The sequence below is a fragment of the Pelodiscus sinensis genome, chromosome 26 (genome assembly GCF_049634645.1).
Source record: "Pelodiscus sinensis isolate JC-2024 chromosome 26, ASM4963464v1, whole genome shotgun sequence".
In the NCBI taxonomy this organism is placed as follows: Eukaryota; Metazoa; Chordata; order Testudines; family Trionychidae; genus Pelodiscus; species Pelodiscus sinensis.
In genome coordinates, this window is record NC_134736.1 from 941,490 (window position 1) to 959,983 (window position 18,494).

General features: G+C 41.7%; 1 protein-coding gene across 4 annotated transcripts in view; it reads right to left on the reverse strand.

Moving 5' to 3' along the window:
• Positions 1 to 18,494, reverse strand: part of KMT2A (lysine methyltransferase 2A) — a 99,436-nt gene that overhangs the window by 49,759 nt on the left and 31,183 nt on the right. For 3 of the 4 annotated variants that reach the window (XM_075909541.1, XM_075909543.1, XM_075909540.1), the window contains exons 3-12: positions 15,642 to 18,313; positions 14,038 to 14,215; positions 13,399 to 13,633; positions 11,976 to 12,040; positions 6,796 to 7,167; positions 6,039 to 6,112; positions 5,082 to 5,210; positions 2,921 to 3,034; positions 1,710 to 1,856; positions 1,290 to 1,385 (exon numbers count right to left, since the gene is read on the reverse strand). In XM_075909541.1, coding sequence (XP_075765656.1) covers positions 1,290 to 1,385; positions 1,710 to 1,856; positions 2,921 to 3,034; positions 5,082 to 5,210; positions 6,039 to 6,112; positions 6,796 to 7,167; positions 11,976 to 12,040; positions 13,399 to 13,633; positions 14,038 to 14,215; positions 15,642 to 18,313 — 4,082 coding nt within the window. The remainder of the gene's footprint in view (positions 1 to 1,289; positions 1,386 to 1,709; positions 1,857 to 2,920; positions 3,035 to 5,081; positions 5,211 to 6,038; positions 6,113 to 6,795; positions 7,168 to 11,975; positions 12,041 to 13,398; positions 13,634 to 14,037; positions 14,216 to 15,641; positions 18,314 to 18,494) is intronic. The other variant, XM_075909542.1, reaches the window with a different exon arrangement.

Here is an 18,494-nt window from a genome sequence, read left to right on the forward strand (position 1 = left end):
AGGATGAAGTTTAATAAAGAGAAATGCAAAGTGCTCCACTTAGGAAGGAACAATCAGTTCCATACATACAAGATGGGAAGCGACTGTCTAGGAAGGAGCATGGCGGAAAGGGATCTAGGGGTCATAGTGGACCACAAGTTGAATATGAGTCAACAGTATAATGCTGTTGCAAAAAAAGCAAATATGATTCTATTTTGTATCAATAGGTGTGTTGTAAGCAAAACTCGTGAAGTCATTCTGCCGCTCTACTCTGCACTAGTTAGGCCTCAGCTGGAGTACTGTGTTCAGTTCTGGGCGCCACATTTCAAGAAAGATGTGGAGAAATTGGAAAGGGTACAGAGAAGAGCGACAAGAATGATTAAAGGTCTAGAGAACATGACCTATGAAGCCAGGCTTCATGAACTGGGCTTGTTTAGTTTGGAAAAAAGAAGATTAAGGGGGGACATGATAGCGGTTTTCAAATATCTAAAAGGGTGTCACAAGGAAGAAGGAGAAAATTTGTTCCTCTTGGTTTCTGAGGACAGGACAAGCAGTAATGGGCTTAAAGTGCAGCAAGGGAGGTTTAGATTGGACATTAGGGAAAAATTCCTAACTGTCAGGATGGTCAAATATTGGAATAAATTGCCAAGGGAGGTGGTGGAATCTCCCTCTCTGGAGATATTTAACAGGAGGTTAGATAGACATCTGTCGGGGATGGTGTAGACGGAGCTTGGTCCTGCCTTGAGGGCAGGGGGCTGGACTCGATGACCTCTCGAGGTCCCTTCCAGTCCTATGAATCTATGATTTATACTTCAGTAGTGTCCCAAATATACTAGGCACTCTATAGAGGAATGCAGTCTCTTGCCCAAGGAGCTAACAAACTAAAATACAAAAATCAGTCTCACACACTAATCTCATTCTCACGCATCACCATCCTAGTGTCAATTTACAGTAACATCAGAATGGAATCAAGTCTCTGTAGTTACAAATAAAGGGAACTCCTTTGCTCCGATGCATTCACAATAAAGCTAAAATACAAGCATCTCCTCTTGTACCCTTGCCCCTTTTCACTCACACACTGCCAGAGAGTTCATTCACCGTGAAGAGCATTCAAAAGTCAGTCTTCAATAATGAATCTTTTTCAAATTTACTTCTCAAAACAAGAAACACCCTTTAATAGGCTGTACATAGAATTTGTGTTTCTGTTGTAGTGTAACAAACCCCATAATGTATCAAAGATCAGCCATCTGAATAGCTTGAGATTTGGCTGGTAGTTTCTAAGGAATGTAAGTCAAGCAGGGCAAACTCACCCAAACCTTCTTTTTCTTGGTGGGTTTTGTAGGGTAGTTTGGTCCCAGGCACTCAGGGTGATAGCTGTTTCGGCACTTATTACACTCCAGCAACTGCTACAGAAATGCAAAAAAATCAGCAGCATTGGAAAAAAAATGTGAACAGATGCCATCCCTTGAATACTTTAATATTACACTAGATTCAATATTCAGTGTGCCAAGAACAGGTCATATTTAGTCAATCTGAATTCGACACAATGACAATACTATGCTGTAACATGCACTGAAGGTTCTTTATCCCATTACCAATCCCACAAAACATCTAGTTCTATAGGTTCAATTATTTAGATCCAGGAGCTCCATTTAGCACAGTGTAAGTAAAGAACCAATACACAAAGAAAATAACAGTCTCAATATGGTCACATTTGTTATTCTTAGTACCTTTGTGGCCTGGTGCTGCCTCCCACATACATGACAGAATTTGCAACGACGACAGCACCAGTTTTCCAACTGGTCCTCCAGAGGGCGCTCACTCTCTTCTAAACAGAACTTGTGGAAGGGTTCACAACAGACCTGACAATACACAAACTACAAGAGGGGGAAACATTAGCAGGTCAAGTACTTTGCGGATTTCTCAACTAAACCCAACTGCTTTCCAATCTGTTTACACAGCACCCTAAGTGTGGTAGGTACTTCAAAGACAAATAAGACAACCCTCACCCTCACTAAGATATGCCCTAAATCTTCTGTGGTGAACTTCCTCCATTCATATAGCTGGTCCCTCAGCAATACTCTCTATGTATTTCCCTTCTAAAGAACATCCGCCGCCAGGGTGATCATATACAGGAAGCAATGCAAGTCTTGGGGCTTTGCAATGGGAGATTTAACCCCAACACATAAAAGTTGTATTTGTTTCTCTTCTTAAAGAATTGTTTCTGCTTGACAGGGAAATGGCTTCATTGGGAATGTTCCCAATAGACTTTCCAAGGTTCTAAAAGCATTGATGATCAGGAGCAGAGCTCAATCCTATTCCCTCCAAAATGAACATGAAGTGCTGTTAATTCATAGAAACTAACAATAAGCAGGAGCATCAAACCTCTGTGATACAATTGCTCTGCAGTGCCTATTGCAGAGATAGATTTCCAGGGAAATGCTGTAAAGAAGTTTCAACTGGTGTCTCATTCTGTCTAGATGGTCAGACACCACTACAGGTTTTGTTTTTTGGAGGTTTTACTAGAGACAAACATATCCCACACTGCATGCAATCTTAAACAGGCTTAGATAAATCGGAGATAGAATTTTCAGAAGGATCTAAGTCTCACTGATTTTCAGTGAGATTTGTGTTCCTAAGTCATGTTTGAAAAAGGGACTTTAGTGTTTTTAAAAATGTTACCCCCAAAATCAAACAGAGATCAAATCACTTCTTTACTTCTTTTGGAGGACTACAGAACTGTTCATACAGTTCTTTTGCAATCCACATGTATAGGTATTGTGGGGGTACATCAGGCTTAGAAAAGGATGCAGTTACAGCCTCTAGCCCAAAATTCTTTTGGTTTAACATCATTTAACAAAACAGAAAATTAATACGCAATTTTTGAATACTTTGGTGCTTATAAACATTCTAAGATTAGCAGCAGAACAAAGTGCTTTACCTCCACTTGTCCACTGCTGGCACAGAGAAAGCAGACCACTCTGGGAGTTATAGGTACTGAGGTCAGAATGCCTAACCCACCCATCTCCCAAACATTCTCCACTTCACAGTCCTCCTGAAAGCACAAAAGAATGAATAAAGCAGAAAAGAGAAATGCAACATGAGGAAAAAAGTATAGCACATTTGCATTACTGCTGTTAGTCAGCATATCTAAGCAGTGTCCATTTCAAAACATTTAAAAATTCATAACTTAGGTCCATTCATATAGTATAAAGTAAAAACAGAAGTCACATCTTATTAAGAAGTGAATTCACTGTAGCTGGCAGGTCTGTGGATTAGTGAGTGAATGTAATAAGGACATCACAAGGTGTTCTAATGGTCACAGTGCTATGTTTTAAGTAATCTGATCATACTTCAGATTTTAATGTAGTGTATTTTATAAAAAAAATATGTAATACAGGCAGTCCCCGGGTTACGTACAAGATAGGGACTGTAGGTTTGTTCTTAAGTTGAATCTGTATGTAAGTCGGAACTGGCGTCCAGATTCAGACACTGCTAAAACTGACCGCCAGTTCTGACTTACATACAGAATCAACTTAAGAACCCCAGGCATCCCCAAGTCAGCTGCTGCTGAAACTGATCAGCAGCTGATTCCAGGAAGCCCGGGGCAGAGCAACTCTGCCTGGGGCTTCCTGTAGTCAGCGCTGGTCAGTTTCAGCAGAAGCTGACTTGGGGACGCCTGGGGCAGAGCAGCTGGGGTGCTACTGGACCAACCCAGCAGCACCCCATCTGCTCTGCCCCAGACGTCCTGATTCAGCCGCTGCTGAAACTGACCAGCAGCGGCTGAATCAGGACCTGGGGCAGAGCAGCTGGGGTGCTGCCGGGTTGGTCCAGTAGTGCCCACGGGCGCTGCAGGACCAATCGGCAGCGCCCCAGCTGCTCTGCCCCAGAGTCCAAAACAAAAGCCTGGTCTGCTGGGGGGGGAGGGAGCACACTAGCTGCGCCCCTCCCCCCCCCCCAGCAGACCAGGGACACGGGGAGCAGAGCCGCAGCGGCAGCGGGGTGCCGCGCCTCTGAGGCTTTGCTCTGGCAAAGCCTCAGAGGCGAGGGACCCCGCCACGGCTGCGGCTTCAGTCTGGGTGCCTGTGGTCTGCTGGGGACGGTCCCCAGCAGACCACAGGCACCCGGACTGAAGCCGCAGCCGCGGGGGGTCCCGCGCCTCTGAGGCTTTGCCAGAGCAAAGCCTCAGAGGCGCGGGGAACCGCCGCTGCTGCCGCTTTGACTGAAGCGGCAGCAGCGGCGGTTCCCCGCGCCTCTGAGGCTTTGCTCTGGCAAAGCCTCAGAGGCGCGGGACCCCCCCGCGGCTGCGGCTTCAGTCCGGGTGCCTGTGGTCTGCTGGGGACCGTCCCCAGCAGACCACAGGCACCGGGTCTCAAGGGGCAGCAGCAGCGGTTCCCGCGCTTCTGAGGCTTTGCTCTGGCAAAGCCTCAGAAGCGCGGGAACCCGCCCGGTGCCCCTGGTCTGCTGGAGACGGTCTCCAGCAGACCAGGGGCACCGGAGCAGCTTACGAACGTACGAACGTAAGTCGGATCCGCGTAAGTCGGGGACTGCCTGTATTTAGTAATAAGAGATGTCAGTACACCCTTTGCTCTTAAAATTTTCTTGAGGGGATGGAGAGAGAGACTACCAGTCTCAGGTAGATTAGGTAAGTACTGATTAGGTAATATATTTAAGTGACTAATGTTAAAAAAAAAAAAGATGCCAAGTTCAACTGTTAATTCAAACACATCACAGGCCTGCTGTGAATAAGACAAATATTCACATTCTGTTGACTCAAGCAGCTGTCATTGTTTTACAGTTCCAAATGGATGAAATTACTCCCTTGACACTGTTACTATTGTTCATCCATTCTCTCTCACTCATATTGAGAATTACTGGTTAAAGGTCTAATAGTTTCTTCACCCAACAATGATATTGCAATAAAGAAAATGGAAGAACTTCCAACAGCAGAAAGACTTTTCAGAAATAAGAGGTTCTTGCTGATATCATCCTAGAATGGAGCATATCACAATACACTGCTAAGTCTAGAATAGCATTCCCAAGGGAAAAAAACAGCTCCAATGTTTATTTTACAGGCAATTATAAGATATTTGATCTCTTACCTTGAAGTCTACTCTGATCCTATGGACTCCATCTGTAGATGCCTTTTGCTTGGAATTGCTTCCATTTGACAGAATGCTGAGCATATTCAATGTGCTGTTCTCTGGCTTGCTGATTGGAAGAGGCTTTTCCTAAAGAGTTAAAAAAAAAAAAAAAAAAACACTTGCATTTATTCCAAACCCAAACACTATTTTAAGAAAGCATTGAGCAGAGTAAACACACATTTGATAGTTCTTATACAAAGAAACAGAGTGCATCTAAAACTAAGATTCTCACAGCAAGTGGAAACAGATTAGGTTTTGGAGCACTTCATGCACAGATTTGTTCTTGCTGTTCTCAGTTCTAAAACCACGACATGCTGTAATCCAAGACAATGCTGGTATTAAACTTACTATCAGCTCTGCAGGTAATCAATATCTATACACATTTTCCATTTTCTAAAATGGAGTTAAAAACAGGCAATTCTGTTTTTCAAACGAAACATTACATTTGTTTTAAAAAATTAAAATTGATCGTATTTTGTTAGTTAAGATGAAACTTGTTGTTTGTTCCTTAGATTTCTTAGTAAAACAAGTTGTCATGCATCAATTATGTCAAATGCATGTCGTGTCATTTGGGGACTTTTTACAATGGAGTAAGAGGAGCCTTTTACACCTTTAAGGGTTCTCTTTAGAGGTAAGTCGTCCCAAACTCTGCCCATGGAACAATAACGGAAATTTGGTCCTTTAATATTTCCAAATCCTTTTATACATTTTTATAGAAATCAAACTGATGTCGATCTTTGATTGACATTCTAGGAGCAAGTGTTGAATGTAATTGATTGGGTTTAATTGTAAAAATGCTGTTTACAATAAGAAATTTACCTAATCATGAAAGGGTTGCACGCTAGTATTTAACTGTAGAAAATAAGTTTGAAATTCTTGTAATTTACTGAGTAAGTATTAAAAAAGCAATGTCACCTTTTCTTTTGGTTTCTGTTTCACAGGGAAGCTTGGACGGGGAGTCACTTTCTTCTGTTTGTTTTGCTCTATGCCTAGGAAAGGAAAGAAAAATCATGAGTTTAGCTTTTGGAATGAATAACCACTTCCCAGGAAACAAGGGAAATAATGCACTTAAGGAAAAAATATTTTAGGCTTTGCTCCCTGATCTGCCTAACCTTTACTCCAAACTATTCCCATTATCTATGGTTAGTGACAAAACACCACCATTTATGCTTAAGCAGCCTCCTAAACAATATAGCAAATGCAGTCCCTTGCAAACCACCTGATTCCCTGGAGAATAACACATGCAACTCAGACACATTGCCCCAAAACTGCCCATAAAATCATAGTCTGTATCTGTTAGACCATGCTTTTTCATTTTATCACTTTCACTCTTCTGTGATGTTCCACTTATGACTTATGGATAATAACAAAAGTTTAACACTATAAAACTCTGTTTTAAGATTATCAGGGTTTGAAATGAATACTCAGATAAGACATCCCTCCCACCACACACGTGAAGTTTAAGGTAAAGAAATGCAATTTAGATCACAAACACCTCTCAATACATTTTAGATATCACCAGTATATAAAATATTTTAGTTGGATATTGCTCAATAATGTTTAATATTCTACATACAAGAATAATGTGTTATACAAGAATAATGTGTGTGGGGGGGGGGGTTCAGTTTGTTTTTGAAAAAAGATATTATTTTCATTACATTTGTTGATTTACCTAATTCTGGCTGAGGCATCTGTTTTTTCTTGGGCTCACTAGGGATGGTTTTGGGTACTTCTTTTTTCAGTGGTCCTGAGCTAGGCGGCTGACAAAGAGGAACCTGCAATTGCTGAGGTGTCTGTTTGCCAGTTTTTCTGGCACCAGAAGCAGTGACCTGTTTGGTCTCCAACACTGGGACAGAGGCATTCCCCTCTTCAATCTTCTCCTCACTAGGCTTTCGGGCAGGTTCACTGCTCTTCTTCAAGGCATTATCTTCTTTTGCTAAAACTGTTGGAGGAGCTAGCTTCTGTCCAGAATCCACTTGGTTCTTCCCAGAATGGCTCTCTTTCTTTTCATTGGCCTTGGATTTCTTCTCTTTCTTTTTCACAACTATGAAACAAAAGGCAGGACATAAATTATCAGTATTTGCAGAGGAGAGTGGTGAATAGAAGAGTCTCTGTATTGGGACCTATGGTGTACAGGAAAAGGAGGGTGAATGGTGATTTGAAAAAGTTTGCAAGTGTGAAAAAATTATCCAAGAGTGTAAAGTAAAAAGCTAATTGTGAAGAATTGTAGAGGGATCTCTAGTATTCCAGTTCTAGTATTCTATTATTCTGTGACTCTTATGATTCTATGATCTCACCAAACCAGGTTACAAATGAAATTCTGTTACTAAACAGATGAAATTCAACACTGAAAAGTGCTAAATAGTTCATATTACAAAAATTCCAAATGTACATATACAATTATGAGTTCTAAATTAGCTGTTACCACTCATGACCAATCTTGGTGTCATTGTGGATAGTTCGATTGCAGCAGCAATCAAAAAAGATAATAGCATGCTAGGAACTATTAGGTAAGGCAGTGTTTCCCAAATGGTGCTCCGCGGAACCCTGGGGTTCCGTGAAGCGAATGTAAGGATTCCGTGAGAACCCGAACGTTCCCCTCCCCCCACCGATAAAGAGACAGAGGAACCTGGCGCGCAAAGACGCTGGCTCCTTCCCCGCTCCCCTTTCAGACATCTCCCGTGTCCCCCCTGCCGCTCTGCTTTTACCACCGGACCTAGCAGCAGCAACAGCTGCTTGTCCCGCTTCTGCCCGATCAACCCAAGATCCCTCTCCCATGTCCCCCGCTGCCGCTCTGCTTTTACCACCGGACCTAGCAGCAGCAACAGCTGCTTGTCCCGCTTCTGCCCGATCAACCCAAGATCCCTCTCCCGCGTCCCCCGCTGCCGCTATCACTGTACTATCAGTGAGTGGAACACCGGAACTCCTACTCACTGTGAGGATCGGAACAAATCCCCATACACACTGTGAGGACAAGTAGCTCCTGTGTGTGACTAAGTTTAAGAATTCAATCTAATATCAAAATTCCCCATGGATCGTTGGTTAAAAGAAGGAACTTTAAGGAGAAAAGTGAGTACTTCAAAGTCCAATATTTTTACTGAAACCAGCAAGGAAAATACTGAGGCAGCTCAAGTTAATTATGAAAAATTTCAGCTGAGTAATAAGAAATGCAGGTATTGTGAGGACTATTTGGCATTTGGATTCACAAGCAATGGAAATGAAGATGCTCCAGGTGCCCAGTGTGTAGTGTGCAACAAAATATTATATAATAGTTGTTTAGTACCTGCTAAATTGCGAAGACATTTTGAAACAAATCATCCAGAATACAAAGATAAAGACATTAGTTTTTTTAAGCAAAAGCTTGAATCACTTGAAAAAAGTAAACTCTTCATGTCAAAAATTGCCAAATCTGATAATGAAAATGCAACAGAGGCATCTTACAAAGTAAGCTATCACATATCGCTCGCCGAAGAAGCACACACTATTGGGGAATCACTCATAAAACCATGTGCAAAAGATATTGTGATGTGTATGTTGGATCAGGAGTCTAGTAAAAAAGTTGAGGCTGTGCCACTATCAAACAATACTGTCACACGTCGTATTCATGATCTTGCTGCTGACATCGAGAAGGAGCTTATTTTTCGGCTGCATTTATGTGATGCATATGAATTACAATTAGACGAGTCCACTGACGTTGCAGGTCTTGCAGTTCTGCTTGTATTTGTCCATTATGATTTTAATAGTTCTATTGAAGAAGACTTACTTTTATGTGAATTTTTGCAAACCAATACAACTGGTGAGAATATATTCAATTGTATCAATAACTTTATGAAAACACATCAAATAAGCTAGGAAAATTGTGTTGATGTGTGCAGTGATGGTGCCAAAGCAATGGTAGGAACAGTGGTTGGCGCTGTAACACGAATAAAAAATGTAGCACCAAACTACACCAGCAGTCACTGCATTCTCCACAGACACGCTCTGGTAGTTAAGAATATTTCTCCCTCTCTTAAAAATGTGTTGGACGAAGCAGTACAGATTATTAATTATATAAAAACTCGACCATTACAATCAAGACTATTCAAAATTGTGTGTGAAGATATGGGTAGTCAGCACACAGCCCTGCTTCTACATACACAAGTCAGGTGGCTATCACGAGGAAAAGTGCTGGTTAGATTATTTGAATTGCGTCATGAGCTCTCCGCAAATCTGATGGATCACAAATTCCAATTGTCTGATCGTTTAACAGACTTTTTGTGGTTATCTAGAGCTGCATATCTTGCAGACATCTTTACAAAACTAAATGAAGTAAATCTGTCGCTGCAAGGAAAGAATGTAAATATTTTTAATGCGAAAGACAAAATTTTGTCATTGTCACGGAAGCTACAGTTTTGGATCTCATCTGTAGGACGAAATGATTTGGATTGTTTACCAACTCTGAATGATTTCCTTAAAGAAAATGGATACAAACTTGATGAAGATATTCGCAGCGACATTGCAGATCATCTCCGCGATTTATACACGAACATCAGTAAGTATTTTCCGAACATCAATGACAACAATAACTGGATTCGAAATCCATTAAGTTTAACAGAAAAGCCAGTCAGTTTTTCTACACAAGATTATGAAAACCTAATTGAAATCACTTCAGATGTCCAATTAATACAAAAATTTAAAGAAGTTTCTCTGATTACATTTTGGAGTGACTTATGTCAAAGTCAAGAATATTCATCTTTATTAAGATGCGCAATTCGTCAGCTGTTACCCTTTGCCAGTACATACTTGTGCAAAACTGGGTTCTCGAACTATGCAGCAATGAAAACAAAATACAGAAATCGACGGAATGCTGTGCCAGATATGCAAATCCATCTTTCTAGTATTAAACCAAATATAAAAAGAATTTGCCAAGAAAAGAAGAAAAACCACTCTTCGCATTGAAAACTATGAATATAATTAATATTATTTGATAGTTTTATTTTTTTGTACATATTTAATATGATTTTTGTTGAATATAAATGAATGGTGTTATATTCAATATGTTGAATTTAAATGAATGGTGATCTCATGACCGTATTTAGCATCTTATTACTACCAATTGTGGTGTACTGGCAGTCTGTGTGTGTTTGGGTGTGTGTGTGGTTTTTTTTTTTTTTTTTGCAGACCAGGGAGATGCGGAGCAGCTTTTCTCGCCCCGGAGTACATGGGCGGCGGGACCGCGAGGTCCCGCAGTCCGTGTCCTCCGGGGCAAGAAAAGCCCCGTTCGTAACTGCGGATCCGACATAAGTCGGATCCGCGTAAGTCGGGGGACTGCCTGTATCTAGACTATGTAACAAGCTTCCATATGAGGAGGAACTAAAATGATTAGAGCTGGTCAGCTTAACAGAGAGGAAGAGGAATCTGACAGGTCTGTAAAATTATTAATGGAAGGGAAAGAGTGAATAGAGAAATTATTTACCCTTTCTACAATACAAAAAACAGCCATCACCTGAAAAAATAGGCACCTGGTTTACTCCAAAGAAAAGGAAGCATTGTATGTATGTATTCAAAAAAGAACGGGATAAGTTTATGCAGAGTAGGTTCATTAATAGCAATTATCCAACATGGTTATGGATGCAAATCCTAAACCTCTGACTGCCAGAAGATAGTAGTGGATCACTCCATGATTGACCTGTTCTGCACACTTCCCTGAGGCTCTGGTATGGGCCACTATCAACAGTGGGCGGTGTCCTGAACAGATACTGACTCAATTTGGCAGCTATGCTCTTGTGAAGAAAAGAAAATAAAAAAAGAAAAATCAGATCAACTATGTTACTTCAAGCCACCCATCTCATTTTACACTTGTATACAAACAAGGAACAAAACTTACTCTGCTCCTTGGGATAAAAGTGGTTCAGTGCTCTAAAAGGAATGCACGCAAGCACTCAAATTGACATGTCCAATATCCTATACTACAACCACTGTTCTAGTACACTGACAATATTCTTATGAACCAATCTTTCTACATTAGGAATTGGATCAATGATGGAAAACCTGTAGATCACTGGGCTTGTGTGTGTGGCCCATGAGACATTTTGTTTACCGTTACCCACATGCAGGGTTGCCAGATTCCACTGGTTTCTTTCTGTGTAATAAAAAAGTGACACCTACATAAAGCCAGGGCACATGAAGTGAGGTGTATGCTGACTGCACACAACGCTGATAGTGAGCACTGAGTGCTCCCTTTGCATCCAATCATAGCGCTGCTACAGTTTAGTCGGTACACCCCCCACATTCTGGGAAGGCAAGCCCAGTTAGCAAAATTACTATCCCGGGAGACTGTCTTGGTTATGACAATTTTGCAGCCACTGAGATGAAGGAGAGGTACTCATGTGACCCACTCACTAGCCTCGCTCATTGCTGACATGGATCCCTTTTACCTCACATCTATGGGGAAAAAAGGAAATTTTGCACAGCAAATTCAAAGAATTCAGCAACTTAGCTTGCAAAGCTCACACTGGCCAAGGCTTATAGCTTTAAGAGTTCAATGTTTAAAATGCAGGGAGTTATAAATGGAGTGGAGGGAAAATGTACCAAAGTTTCAATACAACAGCCAAAAATCACAAAAAGGAAAGGAATCTAGAGAACTGGAGAATGAAAATGATAAATACCATCACGGATTCTAGACATTGTGTGTAGCTTTGCTCCTGCTCCCACTACAACTCAAGGGACAAAATCCTATATGGATCATGCTTCCTGAAATATTTTGCCTGAGACTCAATCTTGTGTCTTTGGCTCTGCTGCTCAATGTAGCCACATAAGCTTCACATCTGAATTTAGTATGTAAAAGGATGATCAATAGAACACACTGCATACCTTTAGCTTGCTTCTGGAGATAGGCTTTTGAAGGCATCCATTGCAGATTCTGGCACTTTCTCATCCTGAGATAAAAGAGTTAAATTGGAACAATCAGAAACTGGTCTAGGACAGCAGCACACCTCAGCAGGGTTTTCTGCTGAAAAAGCCTTTTCACCATCAGTCAACATTCCTACTACCACTTCTGAACCATTCCTTTTTCCTTCCCAAGTGCTTAGGCTGAGGAAACCCTGAGTTTCCTTTTGTTTCAAAGTAAGCACAATCATCCAATGCAAAGGTATGTGAATGGCGTGCCAAGAAATGAAGTGGCCCTGTCAGCATCATGGTGATATCACTATCAGTTCTCTTTCTCATAGGGCTGAGAGGCATAGAAGTCTCATAGTGCATTGAAAAGATCTGGAAAATGACCTCAAATCCTTCAACTGCAAGTTCTTTGAATTTTGATTAAGGCTAATTAGGGCTGGGACAGCCATTTAGTGACTTAATTTGGACTTGATTCATAAAAAAAAGAATCCTACCCATATGGGAACTGCTCCTCCATTTATAGAGTGGGATGAGACAAGGTCATCAAGTTGTTCTTCTGCCATAACTTTAATTCCTAGATTTTGTGTGATATTAAGCATGCAATATCTGTTGTACTGAGTTAGTGTTTGTTTCTTCTTTACTTCGTGCAGCAGGGTCCAGACTCTGAAACCTTGTCTAGGGCTATGCCCAAGCTGTGGCTTATAGATTGTACTCTGCAGACTGTTTTCACACAAATGCATGCTATGCAGCAATTCTCACAGCTATACTTTATAAATAGCCTTCATATCACAACAATATTTATGCCACTTCACTTGCTGTCTTCTCAAACACTTTATCCAGTCTGGGTAAAACTAGTCTAATGCAGTGACTAGTGGAGAGACGAGGAAAGTAAGTTCCAAACTCAGGAATGTACACAAAAATGTTTAAATAAACCGACAAAAAGGATCAAGAAAAAAATCTGTTTTCAGCCAATGTCCAGCTGCATGTCAAATACATGCTGGATAAACATCATATATATTGTGAGAAATCCACCTCTTCAACATATTGTCTGAGTAAATAAATTTCAGTCTTGCCTGAAATTACTAAATTACCTGTAAAGTATTAGTGCATTTTGCAGCTCCCCATACCCTGCAATCCTCTTTCAAGATTTTTCAGGGGCTGGAGTATAGCAGAGGGAGCGGTAGAGAAAAGATGTCCACAGCTCAGAGCAAAGATACTCCAGCAAGTTTTACTTTCTTTTGCTCTCTGCCCAACACCAACCAAGACTGAACAAAAGGGATTCCCTTGCAAGCCTATCAACTCTGCTTCTAGCAGTGAATGAGAAAATCTCCCAGCCATAATCCCAGGGCTTCCCCTCAACACACGGGTTAGCCACGCAGCTTGTTAAATACACACTTACTTGCAGCACTGTTTCTTTATGTTGCGCCCACCAAACTTGGGTTTGTCTAGACAGTTAGTACAGACACCACAGTCCTCCGGAACCTGGCAGCCTGGGCACTGGCCACAGCGCCTTGAGCGCCGACCCTTCTTCACTGGAGGCTCTTGGGGTGCCTTGTTTCTGGTAACAGGCTTAATAGGTTTGATAGGTGGAGCAAGGGGTTCAGCCTCTTCCGAGCCAGCTATTGATGACTTATCTGGCAAAAAAAATCTGATGTGAATTCAGTGGCCACCAACACCATTTCAGAAGCCTTTAGTTTACTCGGAAAACATCCATTCCATTGCAAGTGTAAGGCCATCCTCAGAGTCATACAAGTTGACTGGCTATTGTGAGCAATCTCAGATGAGAAACTGATAACTCATGGCATAGATGACTCATCAAATGAACAGATTAGTGAATTATCTTGTAGACTGGATATTTATGGAAAATATCTGAAATCTATTAACTCAGACCTTCCCCTGCATAACTTTATGCACCATGGTGTTCGTTCCGGAGAAACATATATTCAACCATATATGCAAGAAAAAATTTAATTAATGGGCAACAGCATCAAAATTCTGCACGACTCCACAGACCCAAAGTTGAAAGCCTTGAATTTACCATCATTCCCCATGGAAGACAATATCTTCTCTCGTTCTTCCCATGGTAAGGCACTCAGAGTAGGCATGTCATCAGGAAACACTGCCCGCTTACGGCCTAGCGCTACAGCTGCCCTCCTGCAGACATGTTTTATTCGTGGTCCTCGTACTGATGTCTCTGATGAATCACTCTCTTGACCCTAAGTTTCAGGTGTGCAAGAACATAAGCATTTTTGAAGAAGGCATTCTGCATGTGCTTGCAAAATACACCAAACATTCTTAAGGAAAAAGATAGTGGTCAAAACCAGTGCTCAAAACTATAAGAATTTGAGAGTCAAAGCTATAGCTTTTGTAGCTTCCAGCCCAGTAAAGATGTATTTTAGAGAACAGTAAAACAAAACTCTTTTTCTTTTACCAGAGTTCCATGACCAATTTAAGCCTCTTACTTCAAGGACTTGAATTTCTTAATACAGTATATTCATGTCAAATGTATCTGTACCAAAATATCAGAGCTGGAACAGGTAATAAGGACAGGAGAGGCCAGAACATCATCCCAGAATAATTGCACTGACAGAAGACAAAAGAGTGAATCAGGATGTTGGAAAGCCTTGTAGTCAATGGGACATAAGAAAGTAAGGTCGCATTCCCCTTTATAAGGTTCTAGAAATTACAGCACAACCAGCCTTTAAATTCCTGCTGTTAAAAGAAATTGAATAATTAAATAATATTTCCACGATTTGTCTTGCATTTCTGATAAACAAATGGACCCCCATAAAGCCAAATTTAAGGGCAAAGTCATTTTTTTCTACTATGAATTTGGCCAGGAGTGCATTAAGTGGTATAGAGTAGACAAGTGTTAGGATATAGAATTTGACAGCAGGGAGAAAAACTTTGGAGGTTTTCTGCTGAAAAAAAATCTATTTTACTGAATTCCCAAACGTCACCTCTGACAGCAGCTCAAACGCTAGTTTAAACTATTTAAAGTTGACATCGCACAAACATATTTTCAGGGAATGGTTCCTATGTTTGTGCAATATCAACTTTTTAGTAGCCAAAACAGACTACAATGAGAGCATTTGAAAAACCATTGGTGCCAAGAAAGATGGATGTGTGAGGTCCCATTTCTTTAGATGAAAAATCCCATGGGACCTCACTTCCATCCCACAAGACAGAAATCATGGCAACATGCACCTTAAAAAAATTCAGAGATCAAGACCACTATCCCTTTTGGATGTCAGCTCTGTACGCAAGGGGAGGAAACAGAAAGATCCATCCAAGGGCAGGAGATGACTGTATGGTTCGCCTCAGCCTTGCCTTTTAAACTCAGAATACACTATCTGAACATCTCCATCAGACCTAGCCAGAAGAATCTACAAAGCAACTACACTGCACTCAGAAAATATATGCAGCTCCATCCTGAACTGACTCCAGAAGATTTTTCTCCCCCTCAACTTCTGCCCAGTAATTCTCATTTTCAAATTAGTTACCATCTGTTGCTCTAACAGTTATTCAAATTAATATGCTGTTCTATTTTAGCATCTGAATGACATTAACAATTTTCATTCCAAGTACAAAACAAAATGCACTGTGAAGTCCTCTCATGAATAAGTCTGAAAGAAAGAATACCTGTGCTTTTGGCTGATCTGCTTGTTTGAGGGATTTGCTCTTCTCAATCTTGTACAGCTGGGCTTTTGCCTTTTTTAGGAGACTGGCCACCCTCTTATCAGTCATTGGAAGTTTGTCTGCTTGAGCCAACATAGAGCTGATGGAGGAAGTGGAATGTTTAACAGTGCTTGATGAAGGAGTAGAGAGACGTAGGGCTTTGTCTTTCTCCGGGGGCAGAACAGTGGGGCTTAGATCTAGATCTGATTTTTCTAAGCCCCCTCTGCTTTTCTTAGGCATTTTGGTTTTGCCAGCTGTTGTATCTACAAGAGCCACAGCAGAAGTATCTGCCACAGGATCTATTGCTATAGATTTCTTCCGCCCCGCAGCTTTTTTAGCTGAAGATGATGCAGCAATATCTTCATTAACAACTTTTTCTTTGGACACTCTACCAACAGGAAACAAAGCAGAACTACTCTGAATTTCTGACCCTTTTTTCCTTTTCTCTTTCCTCGATTCACGTTTGTTCTCTTTTTCTCTCTCTCTGTCTTTCTCTCTGCTCTTGTCCTTCTCTACACTTTTGTCAACATCTTTGTCTTTGGACAGTTCCTCTGCAGTCCTGTCTTTATTTCTCCCTCTCTCGGTCTGGGGACTTGGTGTGAACCAGGGAAACAGAGGAGTAGGATTAGTGGATGAAAAAGGCTCAGTTGGAGTACTTATCTGCTTCCTTGGTCTCTGACTTCTCTCTGCTGATTCCCCAGACTGGCTCAAGGAATGAGAAGAAAAAGTAAAAGTAGAGTTTAAGGCACTAGTGGCAAGAGAACTAACAGACATGCTAGTTAGTGAAGAAGAGACCGAAGATTGAGGGGTGAGAGTGGTCAGGTCAGAGGTACTAAGTCTTCCACTTCTTGTCCTCATGGAGTGCGAAGGAGATCTGGGTTCTGATCGGATTGGGCTAAACACTCTTCTCTTTCGTTTCCTAGAAGAGACACCTGACGCAGAAGTTCCTGCAGTGGTTCGACTAACAGATGAAGGCAAGGTGACAGATTCAAAAATTCTGGAGTGGGCCTCACTTGGAGTGAATCTTGGAGCTCGAAGCAGAGGACTTCTTTTGTGCATATCAAATCTCGTTCCCGAATGAAGAGCAGAAAACAAGCGAGCTGGAGTTGTAGCCCCAGGTGTTGAAAAACCAGACGCAAAGCCAACATCCTCTGGAGTCAGTGGTGGTGGTCTAAAGTTATCGAATACTGGTTTACGGATGAGACCTTCTTTGGCATACTTTGCTGAGGAAAAGTATTGTGGTTCTGACCTAGAATGCTTCAGAGAGGTCCACCTGAACGTTGGTTCCCGCAGAATTGATTTCCGTTTCTCTTGCATGGGTGCAGCAGAGGTGGGTAGAAAAGGTGAGGCCAATGGTATTGTTGGAGGCATAAGCCAAGGTGTGTGGTCTGACATGCCAGTAGCAGGCTGTAATGGTGGGGGAGGAGTGAGCAGAGGGGGAGGAGGAGAGGAAGAAGACTGCTGCTGGGACACATTTTGCAAGGCTGACAGTTTTTTAGCTGCCCTTTGGCCAAAACTCCTTTCTGACATTGAAAACCTCCTGCTCCTCCTATCACTACTATCATTTTCTGGGGACTGAGAAATAGGTAAAGGGGTATGAACTTCTGGAGTATTGCTGCACTCTTCAGAAAGAGCTTGCATTTCCTCAGATGCCTGAGAGTCAGTAGATGTATCTACACTAGGACTACTAGATCGTGAGGAATCTGAAGACATCTGAGATGAGTGCTGAGAAGCTGCACTTGATTTTTCACTGGACCCACAAGATGTAGCACTAAACCTGCTGTTTGGTGTGGACTCTAGGCGAGCTATTTTAATAGGAGGATCATAGTCTTCATCTTCAATGAATCGCTTGGGTGTTTTAATGATCCGCGAAGAGATAGCACTCACAACTGGCATGATGAACTGCCGGATGTTTTTGAGCTGAGTCCTTCCCTTCCTACCCTGAAGTTTAGCTGCTTCTTTCTCAATCTTCTTTTGTGCCCCCTTTTTAGCCCTCTGCAAAAGTTGCTTAGCAATTGTTGCATCTGTCCTCTTGGTAGAAGGAATAATCCTAACCGGCTTAATCCTACGGGGGCTCTGTCTGACAGCAGTCTTTTCTTCTTTTGTGAGAGGTGGTGTGCCATCTTTCTCCTTACGTACCCTCTGAGGTTTCTCCAGCTGTGAATTGATGACTAGTGGTGAGGCCGTCTTTAAGCGTTCTGAAGATGGTGGTCTTCCTCTCCTGCGCACAATCTGAACTCCTTTCCTTCCAATCTGAAGTTTCCCCCCAGTCTTGAATTTAGACTTCAGTGGGGAGAGTTTCCCAGTTCGTAACTTCTTGATTTTTGCAGCATGTTGAAATGTAGTGGATGGTGCCCTTTTTATTTTCTTCAGACTCGCTTTTGCGTCTCTGCTCCCCTTCTGAACATCTGATGCGTCCTTTACTTGTGATAACTTGAACTTCACACTACTAAGTGTTGGAGGTCTTCCTCGTCTCTTTTCCCCACTTTTCATATCCTTCTTCTTCATCTTTTCCATAGATATGGTTTCAGACTTGCTCAGGGGAGAACACACTGATGAAGAGTCTGAATGTGCAGCTGAACTTCCATCAGGACTGCTTCTGGGTCTCCTACGAGGTTTTCGTGGGCTAGACTTCACTGGGGGGGGGAAGCAGAGAAGGCAGATCCCATGTTAGGCTTTTTCTGTATGCTATTACAACACTATCCCAATCACATCTGACTTTACTCATCACAAATCACATTACACGCACAGAAGAAGCTACCATAATTTTGATTCATGAACCCACTAGGAAGACAACTTAATAATAAGAACTATACA